The sequence below is a fragment of the Chionomys nivalis genome, chromosome 4 (genome assembly GCF_950005125.1).
Source record: "Chionomys nivalis chromosome 4, mChiNiv1.1, whole genome shotgun sequence".
NCBI lineage: Eukaryota > Metazoa > Chordata > Mammalia > Rodentia > Cricetidae > Chionomys > Chionomys nivalis.
Window position 1 is genome coordinate 106,109,723 of NC_080089.1, and position 18,915 is coordinate 106,128,637.

Consider the following 18,915-nt stretch of genomic DNA (forward strand, 5'->3'; position numbering starts at 1 on the left):
TGCCACAGTCTCTTTTGTCCTCAGAATCACCCTGGAGCTGGTGTGGTCATTTTCTTTGTTTCTAGAAGGGACACAAAGCCGCCCATGACCAGGCTCCGATTTCTAGGCTCCTGGCTTTGCTTACAGGTATATTCTGCCACCCTCAGTGACTAGCTCTTGTCATTTCAGGTGGAGGAGATGTCAAAATTGAAAGTCAGAAGCTGAACTTCAAGGAGAAGGCCCAAGCCAAAGTGGGATCCCTCGATAACGTGGGCCACCTGCCTGCAGGAGGTGCCGTGAAGGTAGTAACTGGGTCACCAGGATATAGCTAGAGTGGTATGGGGCCCGAGCAGTTCTAGTGGGGCTTAGCAGGCCTGTCACCGCCCCTCAGTGTCTTCAGAAGTCACATGTCTAGTCACACCATTGATGTCTCCATCACCATCATTAGTCCAGAGTGAGGCAGAGGAGGCAGAGCCCCAGCCACCTCTCAGCTGGTGGCAGTGTCTGCTCCTGATAGCTATGACCTTTCTTTTGGGTCACGTTCCAGCCATTTTCTGATGGAATATGGGTTGGGACACAGCTGAGAAGGTGAGCTGGCGTTCTGCACACAGTTCCCTGGCTGTCATTGTAGCTGCCAGAGACAGAGGTCCTGCTGTGGCCTCCCCTACCCCAGACTCTGGAAGAGCATCAGAGCCAAGGCAAACTTCATATCTGACATTGGCTGGGCCTCTCCTCTTTCCACAGTACTGTGAGACCTTTTGTGTGCCAAGATTCCATCTATCTCTCATTCTGTGTCATGGGCTAGTGGGGAGACCTGCGCAGGTAGTGGCCCTACAGGCTCCCAAGCATGAAGCTGCTACTGATACTCAGGGAAAATGAGCAGGGGCAGGAACCAAGGTCTGTGCAGCTTCCTCTACTCACACCGAGTGCTGGGCTTTCTTACACTGCACTTTTCTCCTATCCGCTGGTTCCGGCCCTCGATCCACTTCAGTTAATGTTTTTGGAAACCTTGCTTTTAGAATTTGACCTACCAGACTTCAGTTTGTCTGAGTGGGACATTACAGATTTGGGGTCTGGTTCATGGTCACAACAGGAAGTGAGTGTACCCTAAGATTCACACACAGGCTTTTCTCAGCCAGGCGGTGGTGGCGCACGTGCTGATTCCCAGCACTTGGGAGGCAGAGTTGGAGGCCAGTCTGGTCTACAGAGAGAGTTCCAGCACAGCCAGGGCAACACAGAGAACCCTGTCTTAGGGGGAAAAAGGATCACACACCGGCTATTTTGTGCCAAGTTTGATGTTACTTTATTTTTCCTCTTTACCCCCCTGTCTGTTCCTTGACTGTCTCCACTGTCAGCTTTCTGGGAAACTAAGCTCCCACTGGTCTGGTTGACCCATGCTGCATATTCTCCTCCTGGGTCCATAAGGCCCTGAGATAAATGTTCCTGGCTCATACCTCTTTGGATACCTTCTTCCTGCTTCCACTGTGTGTCCGTGTGCCGAGAACGATGCCCAGCATAAAAGATGCTGTACCATGAGGGGACCTTACCACACAGATGAGCAGGCAGGGTGTCTGTTTAGTTGCCCAGGGTGCTCTAAGCACTGGTTCTGGTATGGCAGGGGGTACCCCTATTTCCCAGCCAGGTTTAGTCTACTGTTGTCTGCTCTTCAGGGTCACTGGTTGTGCTGTCTGAGCCTTTTTGGTATCAACCTTGGTGAGATTGACAGAGTTCCATAAGGAGACTCCCGAGAGTGTCGTTAACCCACCACCAGCTTCTGTCTGGGAACCTGGTTAGAGCTGAGGGTTTGGGTTGGGAGGCTGTATATGAAACCTCACCATCGTCACCCATCCCACTCCCTCCCCACTGACCCTTCACTGTCTTCCCCACTGTTTCATTGTAGACTGAGGGCGGTGGCAGTGAGGCCCCTCCGTGTCCGGGCCCCCCTGCTGGGGAGGAGCCCGACGTCCTTGAGGCTGCGCCTGACGCTGGCGCCCCTACTTCAGCCAGTGGCCTCAGTGGCCACACCACCCTGTCAGGGGGTGGTGACCAAAGGGAGCCCCAGACCTTGGACAGCCAGATCCAGGAGACAAGTAAGTGGCTGGGCTTGGCCTAAGGGCCAGCCAGGGGCCCTGTCACTGGCTGAAAATTGAAACTCCTTTGTTTTATGACTGGAGTGTGGCCTAACATTTAACAAAGTAACCTTTTATCTTCCAGGCATCTAATGATGACATTCTGGTCTCGTCTTCCATCTCCCCTGTGTTCCCTTTCTTGTCTTCCCCTTGTTGCCCTCCCCCATCCCTCCTCACGTGTCACTGCAGATTGAGACCTACAGGCTGACGTTCCGGGCAAATGCCAGGGCCCGCACCGACCATGGGGCTGACATTGTCTCCCGGCCTCCCCACTTCCCTGGCTGCCCAAGCTTGGGGTCCCGGGCCCTGGGCTCCCTTTCCCGGGCTGTCTACTAGACTTGTAAGCTCTTGCTTGGGTGCTGGGCAGCCCTTTAGGCCTCTTTCCCTCTGCCTAGCTTGCTCAAGGCAGCAGCAGCTGCCCCCCACCCCTGCCTTCACTGCTTTCGCCGTCTTCTGGGCCCATCTCCAACTTTACTATCCCACCACTGCACCACTGCTCCGTGGAGAACATTGGGAGGGGATGGGAGTCTAATGGAATCTCTGTGGGATGTAGGAGTGGGGTGCTGGATTCCGAGAAACTGACAAACCCTCCCTCTCTTCCCTGGCTCAACCTGGGGGGACTAGTATAGATGAACTCCAGGAGGTGACCAGCACTGACCGAATTCCCTGGAACCTAAACCACTGCCTCTCTTTTACCCCATGGTGGAAGCCACCCTGTAGGTGGTACCAGGCCCTTGTTTATTCCCGTCTCAAGTTAGTCAGGGGTCAGTTGCCCCTTGTTCCTACCGCTTATCATACCTAATTAGCTGCTGTCTCACTTTTCTTTCTTGTATTTTTTCCCCTCCCAATAACCTATGAACTGGTGGTGTAGTTTGCAGGTTGAAGCCATGTCTAAATGAGAGTTCTCAGTAGGTGGTGAGGGAAGCAGGGGGAGAGGCTCAGTCTCCACTAAGGAGGCTGTCGGGCATTGGGGCTGCCTATTCTGGGCAGCGTAGGGCTCTGTGGGAAGAAAGTGAGAAGCAGGGCTACTGCCTAGTCAGACAGCTGGGGTGGCCAGTGCGACTGGTTTGCTGGCGTGTGTATGCTGCTTTTTTTCTTCTAACCAAGAGGCTGGTTTTGGCATCTGTCACATTCCCTGGGATCCAGTGGTCAACGTGTGATACAAAACCAGGGCCGGAGATGGAGAAATGAAGGTCAAAATCCCTGACCTGCATCTGCAGGCCAGGGCACCCAAACCCTCATATCCAGGGGAGCCTGAGATGTCCAGAATGCATGTGAACAGTGGGGAATCAGGTGTGGAGATTTTAAAACTTAAATGCATGAGACTGAGGCCATCCCACTTCTCTTGTGGTGTGACTGGAGAGAGGAGCAGGAGAGGCCAGGCCCATCGTGGTGGTGCAGCTGTCCCCACATGGTCTGTCCATGGGAGGGGTGACTGCAATGCTGAGAAAATCCTGGGAATTTTATCAACACAAGATTCTTATTGCACTTGTATTTTTTGTATTAAAGTTTGCATGGTTTCTAATAAAGGATTCAAACCTAAGTTTGTAGTGAAATGGCCTGGGAGTGTTTAAGGACTCCTCTTGTGGGGCATTTTCTGCTGCGCAGATTTGCCTTTCAGGAGGCTGACCCAGATCTGACCCTCTTGACATGGCATCAACCTCTGCTCTGGGTACAGCCTGAACAGGTACAAGTCTGTATTATGTCTCTGCCAAGGAAGTCATCCCTGGGCCTGAAGTTCCTCTCCATTTTTGAGGCAGCAATTTCTTTTCAGAAATCTTGACATCAAATCCCTGGCTCTCCATACTCACACACAAGGAATTGCAGGGGCCTGTGACGAAAGGACTGCCTGAGTTAGGGAGAGGCTTTCTGTAGAAGACTGCATGGAGCCTTCAGGATCAGTATGGTTTTGGTGGGGTTTTTTTTGTTTGTTTTTTGTTTTCCAGCAAGGGGCAAGATGGAACTGGGAAGAAGGAAATAGTGGGGACCAGGGTGCTGATGGGTGAGGGCATAAAGGTACTTGCTGCCCTTCTTGATGTTGATCCTGGGGCTTTGAGGATGCTGAAATTAGAGAAAGGAAGGGTGGTCCAAGCTCTCTAGGTAGACTATTACGAGGTCTAGCTCCCTGGACTGGTCCCACAAGTCAGAGAGAAAGAACCTCAGAAGGCTCATCTGGCCGAGTGGGACTGTGGATGTGACGTGTATACTTTGCAACGACTGGGGATGAGATCTTTCTGTATTTTCAGTTTGCTCATGGCTTAGCCATTACATGTCTGTAACTGTTGTACTGATTTAAATAATAAAGCTGCCTGACATCCCACCACAGTCTGTGTTGCTTGTCATGTTAGTCCCCTTGTACCTTCAGCCCTCCCCTCATCTGTGAGGCATGGGTGTGGCCAAGGTTCCCTGTAGGACTCTCACATAAATCACGTCTTTCTAGAAAAGTGCTCTGTGCTATGGGTATCACTATGAGAAGCTTCGTCAATGTGTTGACAGCTGTGGTGTCTCACTCTTGAAAGGTAGAATTTTAAGCCCCTTCCTCCCTTAGGACTTGGGCCACAGCCAGCTCTGTATCTGAGCAGTATCTGCCTTCCCCCAATTTAGGGCCAAGAGCCCAGTGTCTTTAAAGGAGCCCTTGGGAGGACAGCAGCACTCACAAGGGATAAATATAACTTTATTTTAAATAAACATTTGCACTCTGTACATAGCCCCAGCTGAAGAGGGGCTTAGTCATCAGCTGTCTTGCGCACATCAAAGCTGCCACAAGGTCCCCGCAGAAGCTCTGCCAACAGTGCAAGCAGCTGCCCGTGTTCCTGCTGCACACTAAGTGGAAGTGCAGCTAGCTCACTGCGGAGGCTCCGCTCCACCATTCGGCCTAGGGCTCGCCTCAGCTCCCTTAGCAACCGCACAGTTCGTGAATCACCTTCTAGCCGCAGCAGGTCACTGTCACTCAGTGAGATGGTGGCCCGGCGCCCGTCATCTGGAGAAGGGCAAAGACAGAGTCTATGTTGGTCATGCCTCTGAGGCCATGAGCCTCTGAGTGGTGGAAGGGAGAGGTACCCACCGCGTATATGGACATCCCCATCTGTTAGGAGCAACACAGCTAGCGGGTGCACCTGGGAGGAATCTCGAACAAAGACGCTACCGTTGGACTTGACAGCCATGAAATACGTCAGCCATCGGCTCCGTAACCGGGTGGCCTCCCTAGGGAACAAAGTGCTGTGGAATGCAATGATGCTGCACCTTTGGCCATCATCTGAGGCCCTTCCTCTCCTGTGTGCCACCCACCTGTTAATGGTCGATTTGTGCAGCAAGATGTTCCCAGATTTGGTCCTGTAGGTGACACTGTTGGGCTTAAACTTCCCCTGCCGAGTCACCTTACCTTGCCTCACCTGAAGGGACAGGAAAATATGAGCAAGGGGCTGGGGTGGAGAGAGGTGGGCCTGGTCAGCTCCCTGTTCTAGAGGAGGCACCTGGATGAGGTTGGGGTAGAGGCCAGCCATCAGCACACCCTTCACCAGCTCCTCTTCCTCGCTGTACTCATTGCACTGAGCAGAGGGCAGTGTGCAGTCAGAGGGCTTTCCCACTAGGAAAGCCTCGTAAATATTCTCTGAGAACTGCTTGATGAGCCCTGGGGAGGCAAAGCGGAGTGTGAACAGAGGCCCTGCCTCAAGGCCGGGGACGGGAGCTCTGCGGGTGGGAGGTGCCTAGGAAGGCCCACTTGGGGGCCTGGCTGACCGTGGATGAAGCGCAAGCTGGGGGCGTACAGAAGGTTTTCTTCCAGGTAGTTTTCCCGGGAGGTACGGTCCTGCCAACGCAGCACCTCCTCCCAGCCAGCCACAGCACGCACGAAGGCCAAATGGTCGCTGCCACTGTCGTGGCTCAGCAGTGCCTTCACCTGGAGAGAATGTACAGGGTCAGGAGAATAACTAGAGCCTAGTCCAGGACAATGGGTGGGGTACGGATAAACAGCAAGAGGGCTTTGCCATAGGAAACACTGGATCTAACCTTGTCCACTTCTGCCCGGTTCTGCAAACTGCTGCTGAAGGGATCCCGGGTAAGGCAGGAAACAACCACCAGCAGTGGGTGCAGGCAACGGAAGATGGCAGCCAACACTATGGCCTTGGCCAGTCGTGGGTCCGTAGAAATGTGGGCCAGGCGCTGCCCCAAGGTGGTCAGGTACTCCCGCTGGTCCAGAACCCCTGCAACAGCTCAGCTGTCAGTTCCACCCATGAACCACCCCACAGCCCAACCATTCCTAGCCCCATTTACCAATCTCCTGGAGAAGTATCACAGCCTCATCCACTGCCTTAATATTTGGACTGTCCACAGCCTTGGAGAGGAACTCCACTGCCTATAGCAACAAGAACCACACCCCCATGAGCCTGTGTCCCACTTGCCCTGGTCCAGGAGCAATCCCTTCCCCAGCCCTGCCTCTGCCGCACCGTCTTCTCAGGCATGTGGATTTTGGCTTGCAGCACCAGGTTCTCAAGAGGTGTGCGCAGGATCTCTGGCACTTGGAAAGGAACCATTTTCTCCAGCCGGCTCCTTGGGAACAAGTGGTAGGCAAAACCTGACTGGCAGCGGCCAGCCCTGCCACGGCGCTGAATCACATTTGCTCTCGACACCCACACGGTCTCCAGGCAGGACACCTGGGAGAAAGCAGGAAACCTACACATGCTACAGGCCTTGTGTGCCCACGTCACCAGTCACCCTCATCACCCCTCAACAGGGACATTTCCCGTTAAGTGAGCCTTCCAACAAAATGTCTACAGCAGAACGGGACTAGGGGCAACCTCAGAAGTCCTCCCTCATTGGGTGGGTTGGGTCCAAGAGAGAGGCACCACCTTGGTCTTCAGGTCATAGCGTTCCTCCTTGTGCAGACCGCTGTCCACGACATGCACAATGTCGTTAACTGTGATGGAGGTTTCGGCAATGTTGGTGGCCAATACGATCTTACGCACCCCAAGTGGAGGCTGCTGGAATATGGCCTTCTGATCCATCATGGGGATATTGGAGTGCACTGGAGGGTAGCAAGATGCAAAAGGTCTATAGGCACTGTTCTAGCAGAAAGAATCTCTGAGAGCAGGACAAGAAATTTGATTCCCCACCCATTCCTGGCCCTGATAAAGCTGAAGCCATTTGATAAATTACACCCTCAGGGAAAAATGTTACAGTCAGAAACCTGGGCCACTAGAGTACAGACTGGCAGAGGCAGGACTCATTACTGGGCCTCCCCAGACTCACCTGGTAAGATGAGGTACTTGCTCTCATGCATGCCCAGGGCCTCCTGGAGTCGCTGCTGAACTCCTTTGATTTCTTGCCAACCGGGCAAAAAACACAGGATTCCACCTGTAAAAGGCCCTGCAGCCATAAGCTGGTTGATCTAGCTGGTAAGGAAAGGAAATAGCTGAGAAGCGGGAGAAGCACCCACCTGGCTCTCCACGGGCATCGATGTGCAGAACCAAGTCAGTCACAAGGTCCAGATCAAGGGCACATTCATCTTCAGACTGGGGTGGGGAGACAGGCCAGTCACAGCCACAGCAGAGGGCGGTGAGGAAGGGAGCTACTTGGGATGAAGCTCCAGTCCCCACATACTTCAACACAAACAGGGCTGATTATTCCCCAGTTTTTATCAAGGCTTGGGAAGGTAAGATGCTCTATCATAAAGAGAGGGAGGAAGGAACATAAAAGAAAGCCCAGCGACCCTGGGGTGTGTATTGGGGTTCTCCTCACCTCATGGTGCCGATGCCGATGTGGGTACTGGTGTTTGCCCAGCTTGGCCAGGATGTCCTCCAGGTAATGTTCCTTGACGGGATACATGAAGCCAGGCACCTTGATGACAGGGCAGCCCCCAAAGTAGCGGGAAAAGCGCTCATTATCTCCCGTAGCACTCATGAGTACCAGCCGCAGGGCTGGGTTGAGCCGCTGCAGGCCCTTGAGCAGAATCAGCAGGAAGTCTGTGTTCACATCCCGCTCATGGACCTCATCCACAATGACATGGCTCACACCCTCCAGGCTGGGGTTGCTCTGCAGCTTCCGCAGCAGGATACCCACAGTGCAGAAGAGCAGCGCTCCACCTCGAGCTGGGGGTTTGCTTTCCAAGCGCACCTGGAAGCCCACGTTCCGGCGCAAGGAGGGGCCCAGTTCATGGCTGACACGCTGTGCCACAGATACAGCTGAGATACGGCGAGGTTGCGTGATGATCACATTGCATCGGGCACCTCGGCCCTCAGTCACATAGCGCTCCAACAGCAGCTGAGGGATGCGGGTGGTCTTCCCACAGCCTGTGTCCCCAGAGATGACCACCACTGGGTGCTGTTCGATGGCACTGAGGATAGTGTCCCGATGAGGGTCCACAGGTAGCTGGGGGGCCTCCTGCCAAACTGGCCCCCGCCTCCGCCACAGCTCTAGCAGGCTCTGGCTCAAGCGTACCTCCTCCGCTTCTGACAGGGGTACGTATGGCTTGCCAGTGATAGGGTCACTCAAGGGCCCTGAGTCCTTGCCTAACGGCAAGATGTCATCACTCTGCAGCCGGAGTTCTGGGGAAATCCATGAACTGTCCACCGGGTACTAGAGGACGAGGAAGCAAGCAAAATGACAGAAATGCCTGTCTTCCTCCTCCATGCAGTCAGCCCCTCCAAAGGATTCACTGGGGTCAGATGGTTAGGGCCCAACCCACAGAGCAGAGGAGAACTTGGGCTGTGACTGTCCCGACACCCTCAGAGGCATGACTAGGGGACTTAGGGCAGGGGCTCCAAGGCTCCCTGCTCAGTGGGAAAAAACATTTCCTACGCCTGTCGTAGGCAGAAGCAGCCTTCAGTCTGGAGAGGGAGACAGTGGGATGGAAGGCAGGACTCTTACATGACTCAGGAAGGCCTCTATCTTGCGAAGGATGGGCTCGGGCACCTGGATGGTACATGGCCGGCGCTGGGTCTCACCCAGCTCACGCAAGGAGGCCAGGTTGTACATGGCGTGGGTAAGCGGCTCATTGTTCCTGTCCACCAGGCCCAGGCTCTGCAGGAGGACATGTATGGCTCAGTCTATGCGCTTATAATCCCAGCACTCAGGAGGTGGAGGTACGAGGCCAAATTCCAGGCTAATCTGGGCTACACAGTATAACTCCAATAGTAAGTTTAAAACTATTTTAAAAAATAAAAAACAAACTAAATGTGATATCACAGTAGAACCTTATCCCTTGCCCAGGCATGGCGGCCCAAGAACAGACTCCTCTGGTATAGTCACAGCCTTCCAATATCCCAGAAGACCAATCGCATTGCTACCAATTCCCAACACACACCTAAGACCAGGAAGGCACACCCTTCAACACCCTATTCCACAAACCATAGCTTCCCAACCCAGATCTTGCTAGCAGGTCCTGCTGTGAACTGTGTCTTTGGTGACCCCACCATACAGGGAACTACATGGAATGTCATCCTATATCCTTATAAATGCACGGAAATGGTAAGCTGGGCCCTGAAAGGAAAATGTTTGCTTCACCACGTGCTTCAAATCACCTCACAAGATAAAGCATGACCTTCAGGCCAATGTGAGCCCCTCACTTTCTCAGCTTTGTGTGTCTCCCATGTGGAAAGGTCACTAGCTCTCTGCAGGACATTTTCCCACTGCAGCAGCCCCTCCCTCACCAGTGCTCACGTCATAAAAGGCACCAATGCTACCACCTGGCAGTCTGCGTGTCAGTTTGCCAACACTGCAGCCCCTCCCATACAGTCTCTCCCACGCCAAGAGCATGGGACTTGTGCACAGGAAACTGCAGACTGAGCCACATCCTGCGACGACCCCAGCTCTGCCCTGCTGAGCCTGAAGCAGAGCACATGCACACCTCAAAGTCCCCACCTATGCACAACTTTTTCTCTTTTGCTTCTTTGTTCTTGTTTGTTTGTCTAAATACAGCCTTGCTACATAGCCCAGGGTAGCCTTGATCTCAGGATAATCTTTCTGCCTTGCCTCCCAAGTACTAGGACATTGTATACAGCATCACCAACTCACAGATTACTCATATTCTCCGAGTAGACATGTGTATCCCTCACCATCAGAGGGATCTAAGATGTGGTTCCCATAACCAAATCCACAGAGCTATACCAGAGCACTCAGAAAAGCAGGCTCATTTCACACTGTGCAAACGAAACCTCCACATGCTTCAGATGAACTCAACACTGTTAATCAGGCAGCATGCTAATTCTAAGGCTGCAGCATCAGCCGATGCCAAAGCTCCTTCAAAAGTACTGCCACAAGTAAGTCCAGTGGGAGAGCGGCCACCGCACATGAGGAGTGCCATATATTCAATTCCCAATCCTGGGAAGAAAGAAAGAAAAAAACAAACTTGCCAGGCTTAATGGCATCCACTAATAATCCTACCATTTGGGATGAGACAAGACTGTGAGTTGGAAGTCAGCCTGAGCTACAAAGAAAGTACTAGGCCAGACTGAGCTTTAGTGAGGTTCTGTCTCAAAAGGACGGGGGTTGGAGGTCAGACTGGGGGTGTAGTTGGGTAGGTGGTCAGTTGCCTAATATACATGAAACTGGGTTTGGTCTCCAGCACTGTATGGTGGCACAGACACCCAGGAAGTGGATGCAGAAAGTCTAGAAGCTCACAGCTATCCTCAGCGGTGTAGTAAGTATCGGGTCAGCCTCTGTCTCAAGTTTAAAAAACAAAGAGGAGAGCCGGGCGATGGTGGCGCACGCCTTTAATCCCAGCACTCGGGAGGCAGAGGCAGGCGGATCGCTGTGAGTTCGAGACCAGCCTGGTCTACAAGAGCTAGTTCCAGGACAGACTCCAAAACCACAGAGAAACCCTGTCTCAAACAAACAAACAAAAACAAAACAAAACAAAAAAAAAAAACAAAGAGGAGGGTGTGCTTGCCACCAAGTCTGGTGAGCTGAGTTTGATCCCTGGAATCCACAGGGTAAAAGGAGAGAAATGGCCCCTGCATCTCTTCCTCCGGCCTCCATATGTATGCCACGGTAGATATTTATTTAAAAGAAAACAGGGTGGAGGGCACACAACCTGCCAGCTGGAGGCTACTCTGCCAACACTTTAATGCCACTTACTGCCTCAATTTTCATTCTAGATGTACATCAGATTTTTCACTTGGCCACCAAGGTCTGCAGGATCTCTCTGGGCACCAAGCTCTCCGTTCACACCTCTTTGCCTGTGAGAGCTCACTCTGGCTTCACCTCGGTTCTGGTCAAGTGCTAGTAAAGCTGAGCTCACAGGCAAAGTCCCCACAGAGGCTCTGGGGAAGTAGTCATGGAAACAGATCCTTTCCTACCTGGGTACAAACAGCCGAAGGCCTGGTGTGTGCTTCACTTCCTAGAAAAGCGGGCTAATCTGTCCTAGACAAAGGGACTTACCTTCAGTTTCTTGCAAGCCAAGGCTGCTGCCTTGTTCTCAGCCTCAGCTTTGCGGCGCCCTTTGGCAACAAAGGTCATGGGACAGGGCCAGAGCAGAGTAAGTGTAGCCAGCTTGGTCTTGGTGCCCACAGTGTGGAACTGCATGAGGTTCTACATGGAAGGTAAATGAGAGCGTTACAAAAGGCTGGAAATGAATGGACAGCTGGGTGCTATGACCCGGAGGAACCCAGAGATGGAGCTCATTGTGACGGGTACTGCACCAGTCACACTGGACTGGACACAACCAGACAGAGTCCTATATTCTGACTTCCCTTTGTCCCTCCTGCTTTATGCCCTGTGTGGCCCTAGTTCTGAGCTTGCTTCCCAATTTCTATAGTAGAAGATGGGGTTCATGCGATACTGCTACCTGCCTTCCTAACCCACATCTAAATAGCACCTTTAAGAAAGGCTGGGGCTAAGGCAGAGGCAGGCGGATCTCTGTGAGTTCGAGGCCAGCCTGGTCTACAAGAGCTAGTTCCAGGACAGGAACCAAAGAGCTACAGAGAAACCCTGTCTCGAAAATCCAAAAAAAAAAAAAAGAAAGGCTGGGGCTAGAATTGTTGGCATATTCCTGACAGGGTGAAAAGGCCTTCTACCTCCTCTGAGACCCCTCGCTGTGGCATCACTGATGACATTTATGACACAATTCAGGCACCCACTCTTCTTCTTGCACACCCTAACCTACCACGTGGTCACAGATCCAGTCTTCCCGCCAGCAGTCCCCAGCCCACACCCTGTGTGGCTATCTTCACTTTTCCTGTCCCTGCTGCTTGCTTCCCACCCATCAGGGATCCCATGTCCTTCTAGTTGGCCTAGGCGGGCGCTGAGAAAGGCACCCTGAGCCCTGCCCCACACCCGAGGCTTCTTTCCTGCTGAGCCCAGGAAGGCAGCACAAGAAGCGCACTTCTGGGGGGACGACTCACCTTGGCTGTGGAGGAGGACGTTGCGATCTGAATCACTTTGGCCAGCAGGTTCTTGGGAAGTGGGAACTGGGTCAGAGCTCTAATCGCACTGTCGTCATCTGTCATTTCGAAGGAACCCCCTCTATGAGGACAAATAGTTTAGATGAAAAAGTCTGCTGCCTTCCTGGCCAAGTTTCTCTGGGACGGTAAGGTTGGACACAGTGGGCCAGCAGCTACTGCCTCTTCAGTCACACTGCAGAAGCCCTCAGTCCCCTGGTTTCCTCAGGGAAAACTGAGCAGAGTGAAAGCTGAGAAGGTGGGACCCGAGTGTGAGCTGGAAAGCAGGATCATGTGTTGTCTGCAGGAGCCCAGCCACAGCCCAAGACAGGAGTTACCAGTGTACTACCCCATCCGACCCTTTCCCCTACACACTGAGCAACAGGACATGAAGACGAAAGTGTTGGGCAGAGCCCCCCATATGTGGGGGCTCAGAGAAGACTGATCTCATTCCAAGACGTGGTCAGGCCCCTGCATCCCTCTGTCGCAGAGGTACCTCGAGTCCCGGAGTGGGTTGTGGGAGTCTTGCTGGGTCATGGACAGAAACTCCGTCACATCAATGGTCCCCTCTTCGAGCTCTTCTTCCTCATCTTCCTCTTCCTCTCGGCCCAAGGCTCGGGATAGGCCTCCAGGACCTGCTGGCCGAATGTTCTCAGGATTTAGCTGCCGCCAGGAAGTTGGAGGCATGGTGGGTTCTGGACGCCACCAGTTGTCAGCTGGAGACCCAAAACGATCAGCTAGCACTCGGTATTTGGCTGCATCAAACAGCTCATTCCGTGGACCCAGCAGACCCCAGCCCTGTTGGGTAGAGAAAATTGTGAGGAGCACTCCATCACCACACACCTTAGTCAGCTGCGCTCTGCTACACACCAGCCCTGGCCAGCAAGGGGAATACAAACAACACTTCAACCTAGGCATGAGGGTGAGCTCTTGTCATCCCAGGAATGGAAGCTCAAAGAGAAGGACCTCATGATCTAGTCCTACCTCTGCAGTGAGTCCATCTCAATGAACAATAATAGAAAGAAGGAAGGAAGGACAGACTGACAAAAGGGAAAGAGACAAGGAAGAGAAGACTTAAAAACGCCGAGATCTGAGCTGGGCGGTGGTGCACATGCGGGCTGAGGGTCTCTTTCATTGGGTTATATCTTGAATTCTTTACGTTCTTCCTTTTCTAAATTTTTTTTGGTTGTTTGTGTGTGTGTGTTACCTGTGGGTATGTCCGCACATCACATTTGTGCAGTCCTCTTGAGACTAGAACAGGGTATCATATCCCTTGTAACTGGAGTTATAGATGTTTGTGACTCTCCATGTAGGTACTAGGAATTGAACTCGAGTCCCCTAGAAGAGTAGCCAGTGCTCTTAACTGTTGATCTGTCTCTCCCAAACCTTTTGATTTTTTTTTTTTTTTTTGGTTTTTCGAGACAGGGTTTCTCTGTGGTTTTGGAGCCTGTCCTGGAACTAGCTCTTGTAGACCAGGCTGGCCTCGAACTCACAGAGATCCACCTGCCTCTGCCTCCCAAGTGCTGGGATTAAAGGCGTGCGCCACCAACCTTTTGATTTTTTGAGACAGGGTTTCTCTGTAGCTTTGGAGCCTTCCTGGAATTAGCTCTGTAGACCAGGCTGGCCTCAAACTCATTGAGATCCACCTGCCTCTGCCTCCTAAGTGCTGGGATTAAAGGCCATTTTTAACAGTGTCAAAAAGAACAATGTACTTGGTTCAGATGTTTATCCTAAGGAGATGAAATCCTTACACACTGGAGATAGTAAAGCATTGAAGGAAAATGTAGCCAATAGAATCCCTATCAAAACTTCAATGTAAATGTCAGAACTAACACAAAAACAATAAAATTCTTAAAATAACAAAGAGCCATAAAAGCGCCAACACCAAAATAATCTTAAGAAATGTGAAGTTGGAGAAGTCACACTGCCTGATCACAAACTACAAAACTCTAAGACTCAAAAGAATACAGTAGGGTGTCACGCGTCTTTAGTCCTTTTCTGACCTTCAAGGGCACCAGGCATGAATTGCATGTAGACTATTCCTTTACACTGTGTAAACACAGTCACTGAGACTGGTTTAATAATGAAGCTGATAAGGTTCAGCGAGAAGGGAACTGAGGACACTGGAAAGAGGCAGAGTAGTCACTAACTAGACCCGGAGAGGAAAGGGAGGTGCGAGAGCAAAGAATGGAGATGAACAGAAATGGGTTAATTTAAGGTGTAAGAGCTAGTTAGTAATAAGCCTGAATGGTTATTTGGGAAGCGGCTGGCAGAACGTAGCTGATTGAAGTCCTGACCTCCACCTTCAATTACACTGTAGGCAAGCAAAGCATGCAAACTAAATATCTTTAAAAAAAAAAAAAAAAAAAAAAGGTCAGGTGGTGGTGGCTAGGCACACCTAATTGCAGCACTTGGGAGGGAGGCAAAGCAAATCTCTGTGAGTTCAAGGCCAGCCTGTTCTGTAGAACCAGTTCTAGGACAGGCTCCAAAGTTGTCACAAAAAAAAAAAAAAAAAAAAAAAATTGGTGGTGGTGCACACCTTTAATTCTGACACTGAAACAGCCAGGCAGCCAATCTGGTCTACAATAATAAATTCCAGACCTCAGTAAAACACATCTCGGGAAAAAAAAAATTAAATTTTATGAGTCAAAGGCTGGGTCGTTAGATAGCGCAATTAAAAAAGGGCTTGCCACAGGAGAATGAAGACCTGAATTCCTCAACTGTCAAGTACAAACACCAGGTGGTAAAGGTGTGCACTTTTAATCCAAGAGCTGGGGAGGCGCTAGCCAGTCAACAAGCCCAGCCTAATCAGTGAGCCCCAGGGCACAGAGAAAGATCCCAAACAATCTCAAACAACCAAGCAGAGGAGCCAGTTGTGGTAAGGCAGACCTTTAGTCTCAGACTCTGTGTTCAAAGTTAGTCTGGTCCACATAGGTAGTTCTAGGGCATCAAAGCTACACAGGAAGATCTTGCTTGTCTCAAACAATAAAATGAACAAACAGAAAAGCAGCAGACAACTGAGGAATGACACCTCTGGGCTACAGCAAGCACATACACTCACAAACACACACACACAAAGAATAAAACTAGGAAGTGGGAAGGGCTCAGGAAAGGTGACTAACTGAACACTGCATCAACATCTACCAAGATGTCCTTGGAACAAAAACCACACACACAGAGAGAGAGCAAGGACTAGCAGTTTCCAGGCCCGCAGGCGCTCACCTTGAATAGCTGGCACGCTGCTGCTGCAGCCTGTCGCTCAGCATCAATCTTCTTGCTGCCATAGCCTTCAACCTCCACGCTCTTGGGCCACTTGATGTGCAGGGTGACTTTCTAGGAAAGTGAAAGGGAATAAAGAAGTAGGTGTGGTCGCCCCACCTATAACCACAGCTCTGCAGAAATGGGGAGAAGGGGATCAGGTTACAAAGTCAATTCTAGGGAAGCAAGCAAACAAGCTGGGTGTGGTGGCGCGGTCCTTTAATCCCAGCACCTAGGCCAGCCTGGTCAATAGAGTGAGTGCCTGGACAGCCAGGGCTACACAGAGAAACCCTGTCTCAAAGCAAACAACCAACCAAAACTTTCACTCAGAATGGTTTACCTGAACGCTTCTGTGGGATCTAGGCTTTATAACCCTCTTGGAGCAGAAATGTTCATCATACCCTCTACCATGCCTTCCTTTTTAGACAAGGGACCAAACTCAGGGAGCACTACAGTGGCCTCTTAGACAAGATGAGCATTCCTTACCCACCTGCTGTGTTGGCTTTCCCTGAATAAAGCATGTGGACTTTTGGTGGCTCTTCAAATCTAATTGTATTATGAGATTCTCTATTGACTGTTAACATTTAAACTCATTCTGGCTGGATACAGTAGGACACATCTATAAGACTTTTTTTTTTTTTTTTTTATGTGTGTATAATACCTTCAGTATTTGGGACCTGAAGCAGGAGGACCAGCAATCCAAGTCAACCTAGGCTACATAAGACCCTATCTCAAAACAGAATAATGAAAAGCAATGTCTTTAATCCCAGCACTGAGGAGGCAGAGGAAGGCAGATCTCTATGAGCTCTAGGTCAGTCAGCCTGGTCTACGGAGCTAGTCCCAGGACAACCAAGGCTAACACAAAGAAACCCTGTCTCGAAAACAAAACAAAACAAAAGACAAAACAGAACACCCAGTTTAGCCTCTTTGACAAAAACAGTCAAGAGAGAAAAAACAGCAGCCAGTCTCTTCTGAATCAACTCCGTGAGTTCCTCAGCCACCGCAGTTACCTTTTTCTTCGGTCCATTTGTGTGTACATAGACCAGCTTGTCCTTTGCATGGGAGATGCCGAGGGCCCTTCCAATGACGCTGTTGAGAAGGTTTTTGGGCTGTGGAAACTCTTTCAATAGGTCCCTAGAAGCTAGGAAATAAAAATAAAATAATTACAATTATCTTTCTTTTGAAACTCCATAGGGTATACCAAAGTCACTCTGGGCTAAAGTTGTTGGCTCAGGACCCCAAAGCATTCAGTAGAGTTAGGAGTCCTTGGAAAAGAATTAGGTGGTCAATAAACTCTGTGACTGCTGGGCGGTGGTGGCGCACACCTTTAATCCCAGCACTCGGGAGGCAGAGGCAGGCGGATCTCTGTGAGTTCGAGACCAGCTTGGTCTACAAGAGCTAGTTCCAGGACAGGCTCCAAAGCTGCAAAGAAACGCTGTCTTAGCCGGGTGGTGGTGGCGCACGCATTTAATCCCAGCACTTAGGAGGCAGAGGCAGGCGGATCTCTGTGAGTTCGAGACCAGCCTGGTCTATAAGAGCTAGTTCCAGGACAGGCTCAGAGAGATGGCTCAGAGGTTAAGAGCATTGCCTGCTCTTCCAAAGGTCCGGAGTTCAATTCCCAGCAACCACATGGTGGCTCACAACCATCTGTAATGAGGTCTATTGCCCTCTTCTGGCCTTCAGGCATACACAGAGACAGAATATTGTATACATAACAAATTTAAAAAAAAAAAAAAAAAAAAAAGAGCTAGTTTCAGGACAGGCTCCAAAGCCACAGAGAAACCCTGTCTTGAAAAACAAAAAACAAACAAACAAACAAACTCCCTGACTCTGATGTCTGAAAGAGGGTACTCAAAAAAATAAAGCAAAACAAAACACGTATCTTCCATGCATGTACAGAAGACCAAGACCTCTAAAGTGGTTCGCACAATTACAAGAACAGCTGAAGAGACTCTGGACAGCTTCAGCATAACAAAATGGCTCTGGCAGGCTTTGCCCTTCTCTCCCATTTCCTCTGCCTTGCTAAAACATTAGCTTATATTCCTAAAGCTAGACACTTATTTGGCCACTCCTTAGGCTGACCACCAAGGTTCCAGCTATCAAAGTATTGGTACTGATCTTGGTCTTGGGCGTCCTGAGCTGATACTGATCCTTTCATGCAGGTCAGTGATGAGATCCAGACTTGAAAGAGCATGCCTCCACTCTCAACTATACCGCAGTACTCTGCAGAAGTCACTCTAAAGCCCACAGTCTCACAGCCAGGAAGAGACAGGAGCAAATCCTTTCCTATCCCCTGGCATCAGAGGGAAGAGGGTGCATCAGACACACAAGGGCTATCTCCTTCCCTTCACTTAAGTCTCTGCATTAACCTCAAAATAGAAATAATACAAATGGCTGAGATATCCCCTCCAGCAGCAGCTCCTGCCAGACAGGGCTTAGTCAACCACATAGAGGCAATTCAGAGCAGCTCAAAACAAAATAAAGGGCCCATCAACATACAGCACCAGAAATCTTCAGGAGATGTAAGGCCTTCACTGTCTGGCATTATGTTCAACCTGTACCACCCTATAACAGAACTTGGTGGTGCTCCATTCAGTATCGTGCACTGGCTTCATCGTAATAATTTAGGAAGTATTTACACAGGAGTTGATACATTTTTCCTCAGTGGGTACCTAGAATGCCAGCAATGTTCAGGTAGCAGCTGCATTTAATTCTTTTGTCTTTTCAAAAATGCATTCATTAGACCGGGCGATGGTGGCGCACGCCTTTAATCCCAGCACTTGGGAGGCAGAGGCAGGTGGATCTCTGTGAGTTCGAAAAAAAAAAAAAATGTATTCATTGCCTGACAGATGTTGCAAACTTTTTTTTTTAATTATTTTTTGGCCGGGCGGTGGTGGTGCACGCCTTTAATCCCAGCATTTGGGAGGAAGAGGCAGGTGGATCTCTGTGAGTTCGAGACCAGCCTGGTCTACAAGAGCTAGTTCCAGGACAGGCTCCAAAACCACAGAGAAACCCTGTCTCGAAAAACAAAATCAAAATAATAATAATAATAATAATAATAAAATAAATTAAAATTTTTTTAATTAAAAATTTCCGGAGTTGCAAACTTTTATTTATTTATTTATTATTTATTTATTGTTTTTTCAGGGCAGGGTTTCTCTGTGTAACAGCCCTAG

General features: G+C 50.5%; 2 protein-coding genes across 23 annotated transcripts in view; one reads left to right on the forward strand and one right to left on the reverse strand.

The window, feature by feature from the left end:
• Map4 (microtubule associated protein 4) overlaps positions 1–4,428 on the forward strand; it is a 133,227-nt gene extending 128,799 nt beyond the window's left edge. For 11 of the 13 annotated variants that reach the window (XM_057766371.1, XM_057766369.1, XM_057766363.1 and 8 more), the window contains 3 exons: positions 169–281; positions 1,880–2,069; positions 2,194–2,441. In XM_057766371.1, coding sequence (XP_057622354.1) covers positions 169–281; positions 1,880–2,069; positions 2,194–2,201 — 311 coding nt within the window. In that variant the 3' untranslated portion in view covers positions 2,202–2,441. Of the gene's footprint in view, positions 1–168; positions 282–1,879; positions 2,070–2,193 lie in introns of all 13 variants that reach the window. The other 2 variants (XM_057766358.1, XM_057766360.1) reach the window with 2 other exon arrangements.
• Positions 4,429–4,761: 333 nt separating this feature from the next.
• Dhx30 (DExH-box helicase 30) overlaps positions 4,762–18,915 on the reverse strand; it is a 29,381-nt gene continuing 15,227 nt past the window's right edge. For all 10 annotated transcript variants that reach the window (XM_057767551.1, XM_057767549.1, XM_057767553.1 and 7 more), the window contains 18 exons: positions 16,750–16,880; positions 15,704–15,814; positions 12,978–13,279; positions 12,446–12,566; positions 11,484–11,633; positions 8,973–9,125; positions 7,845–8,681; positions 7,543–7,618; positions 7,356–7,460; positions 6,956–7,131; positions 6,554–6,760; positions 6,381–6,462; positions 6,117–6,310; positions 5,847–6,006; positions 5,582–5,739; positions 5,397–5,500; positions 5,173–5,312; positions 4,762–5,088 (listed from right to left, as the gene is read on the reverse strand). In XM_057767551.1, the coding sequence (XP_057623534.1) occupies positions 4,835–5,088; positions 5,173–5,312; positions 5,397–5,500; positions 5,582–5,739; positions 5,847–6,006; positions 6,117–6,310; positions 6,381–6,462; positions 6,554–6,760; positions 6,956–7,131; positions 7,356–7,460; positions 7,543–7,618; positions 7,845–8,681; positions 8,973–9,125; positions 11,484–11,633; positions 12,446–12,566; positions 12,978–13,279; positions 15,704–15,814; positions 16,750–16,880 (3,461 nt within the window). In that variant the 3' untranslated portion in view covers positions 4,762–4,834. The remainder of the gene's footprint in view (positions 5,089–5,172; positions 5,313–5,396; positions 5,501–5,581; positions 5,740–5,846; positions 6,007–6,116; positions 6,311–6,380; positions 6,463–6,553; positions 6,761–6,955; positions 7,132–7,355; positions 7,461–7,542; positions 7,619–7,844; positions 8,682–8,972; positions 9,126–11,483; positions 11,634–12,445; positions 12,567–12,977; positions 13,280–15,703; positions 15,815–16,749; positions 16,881–18,915) is intronic.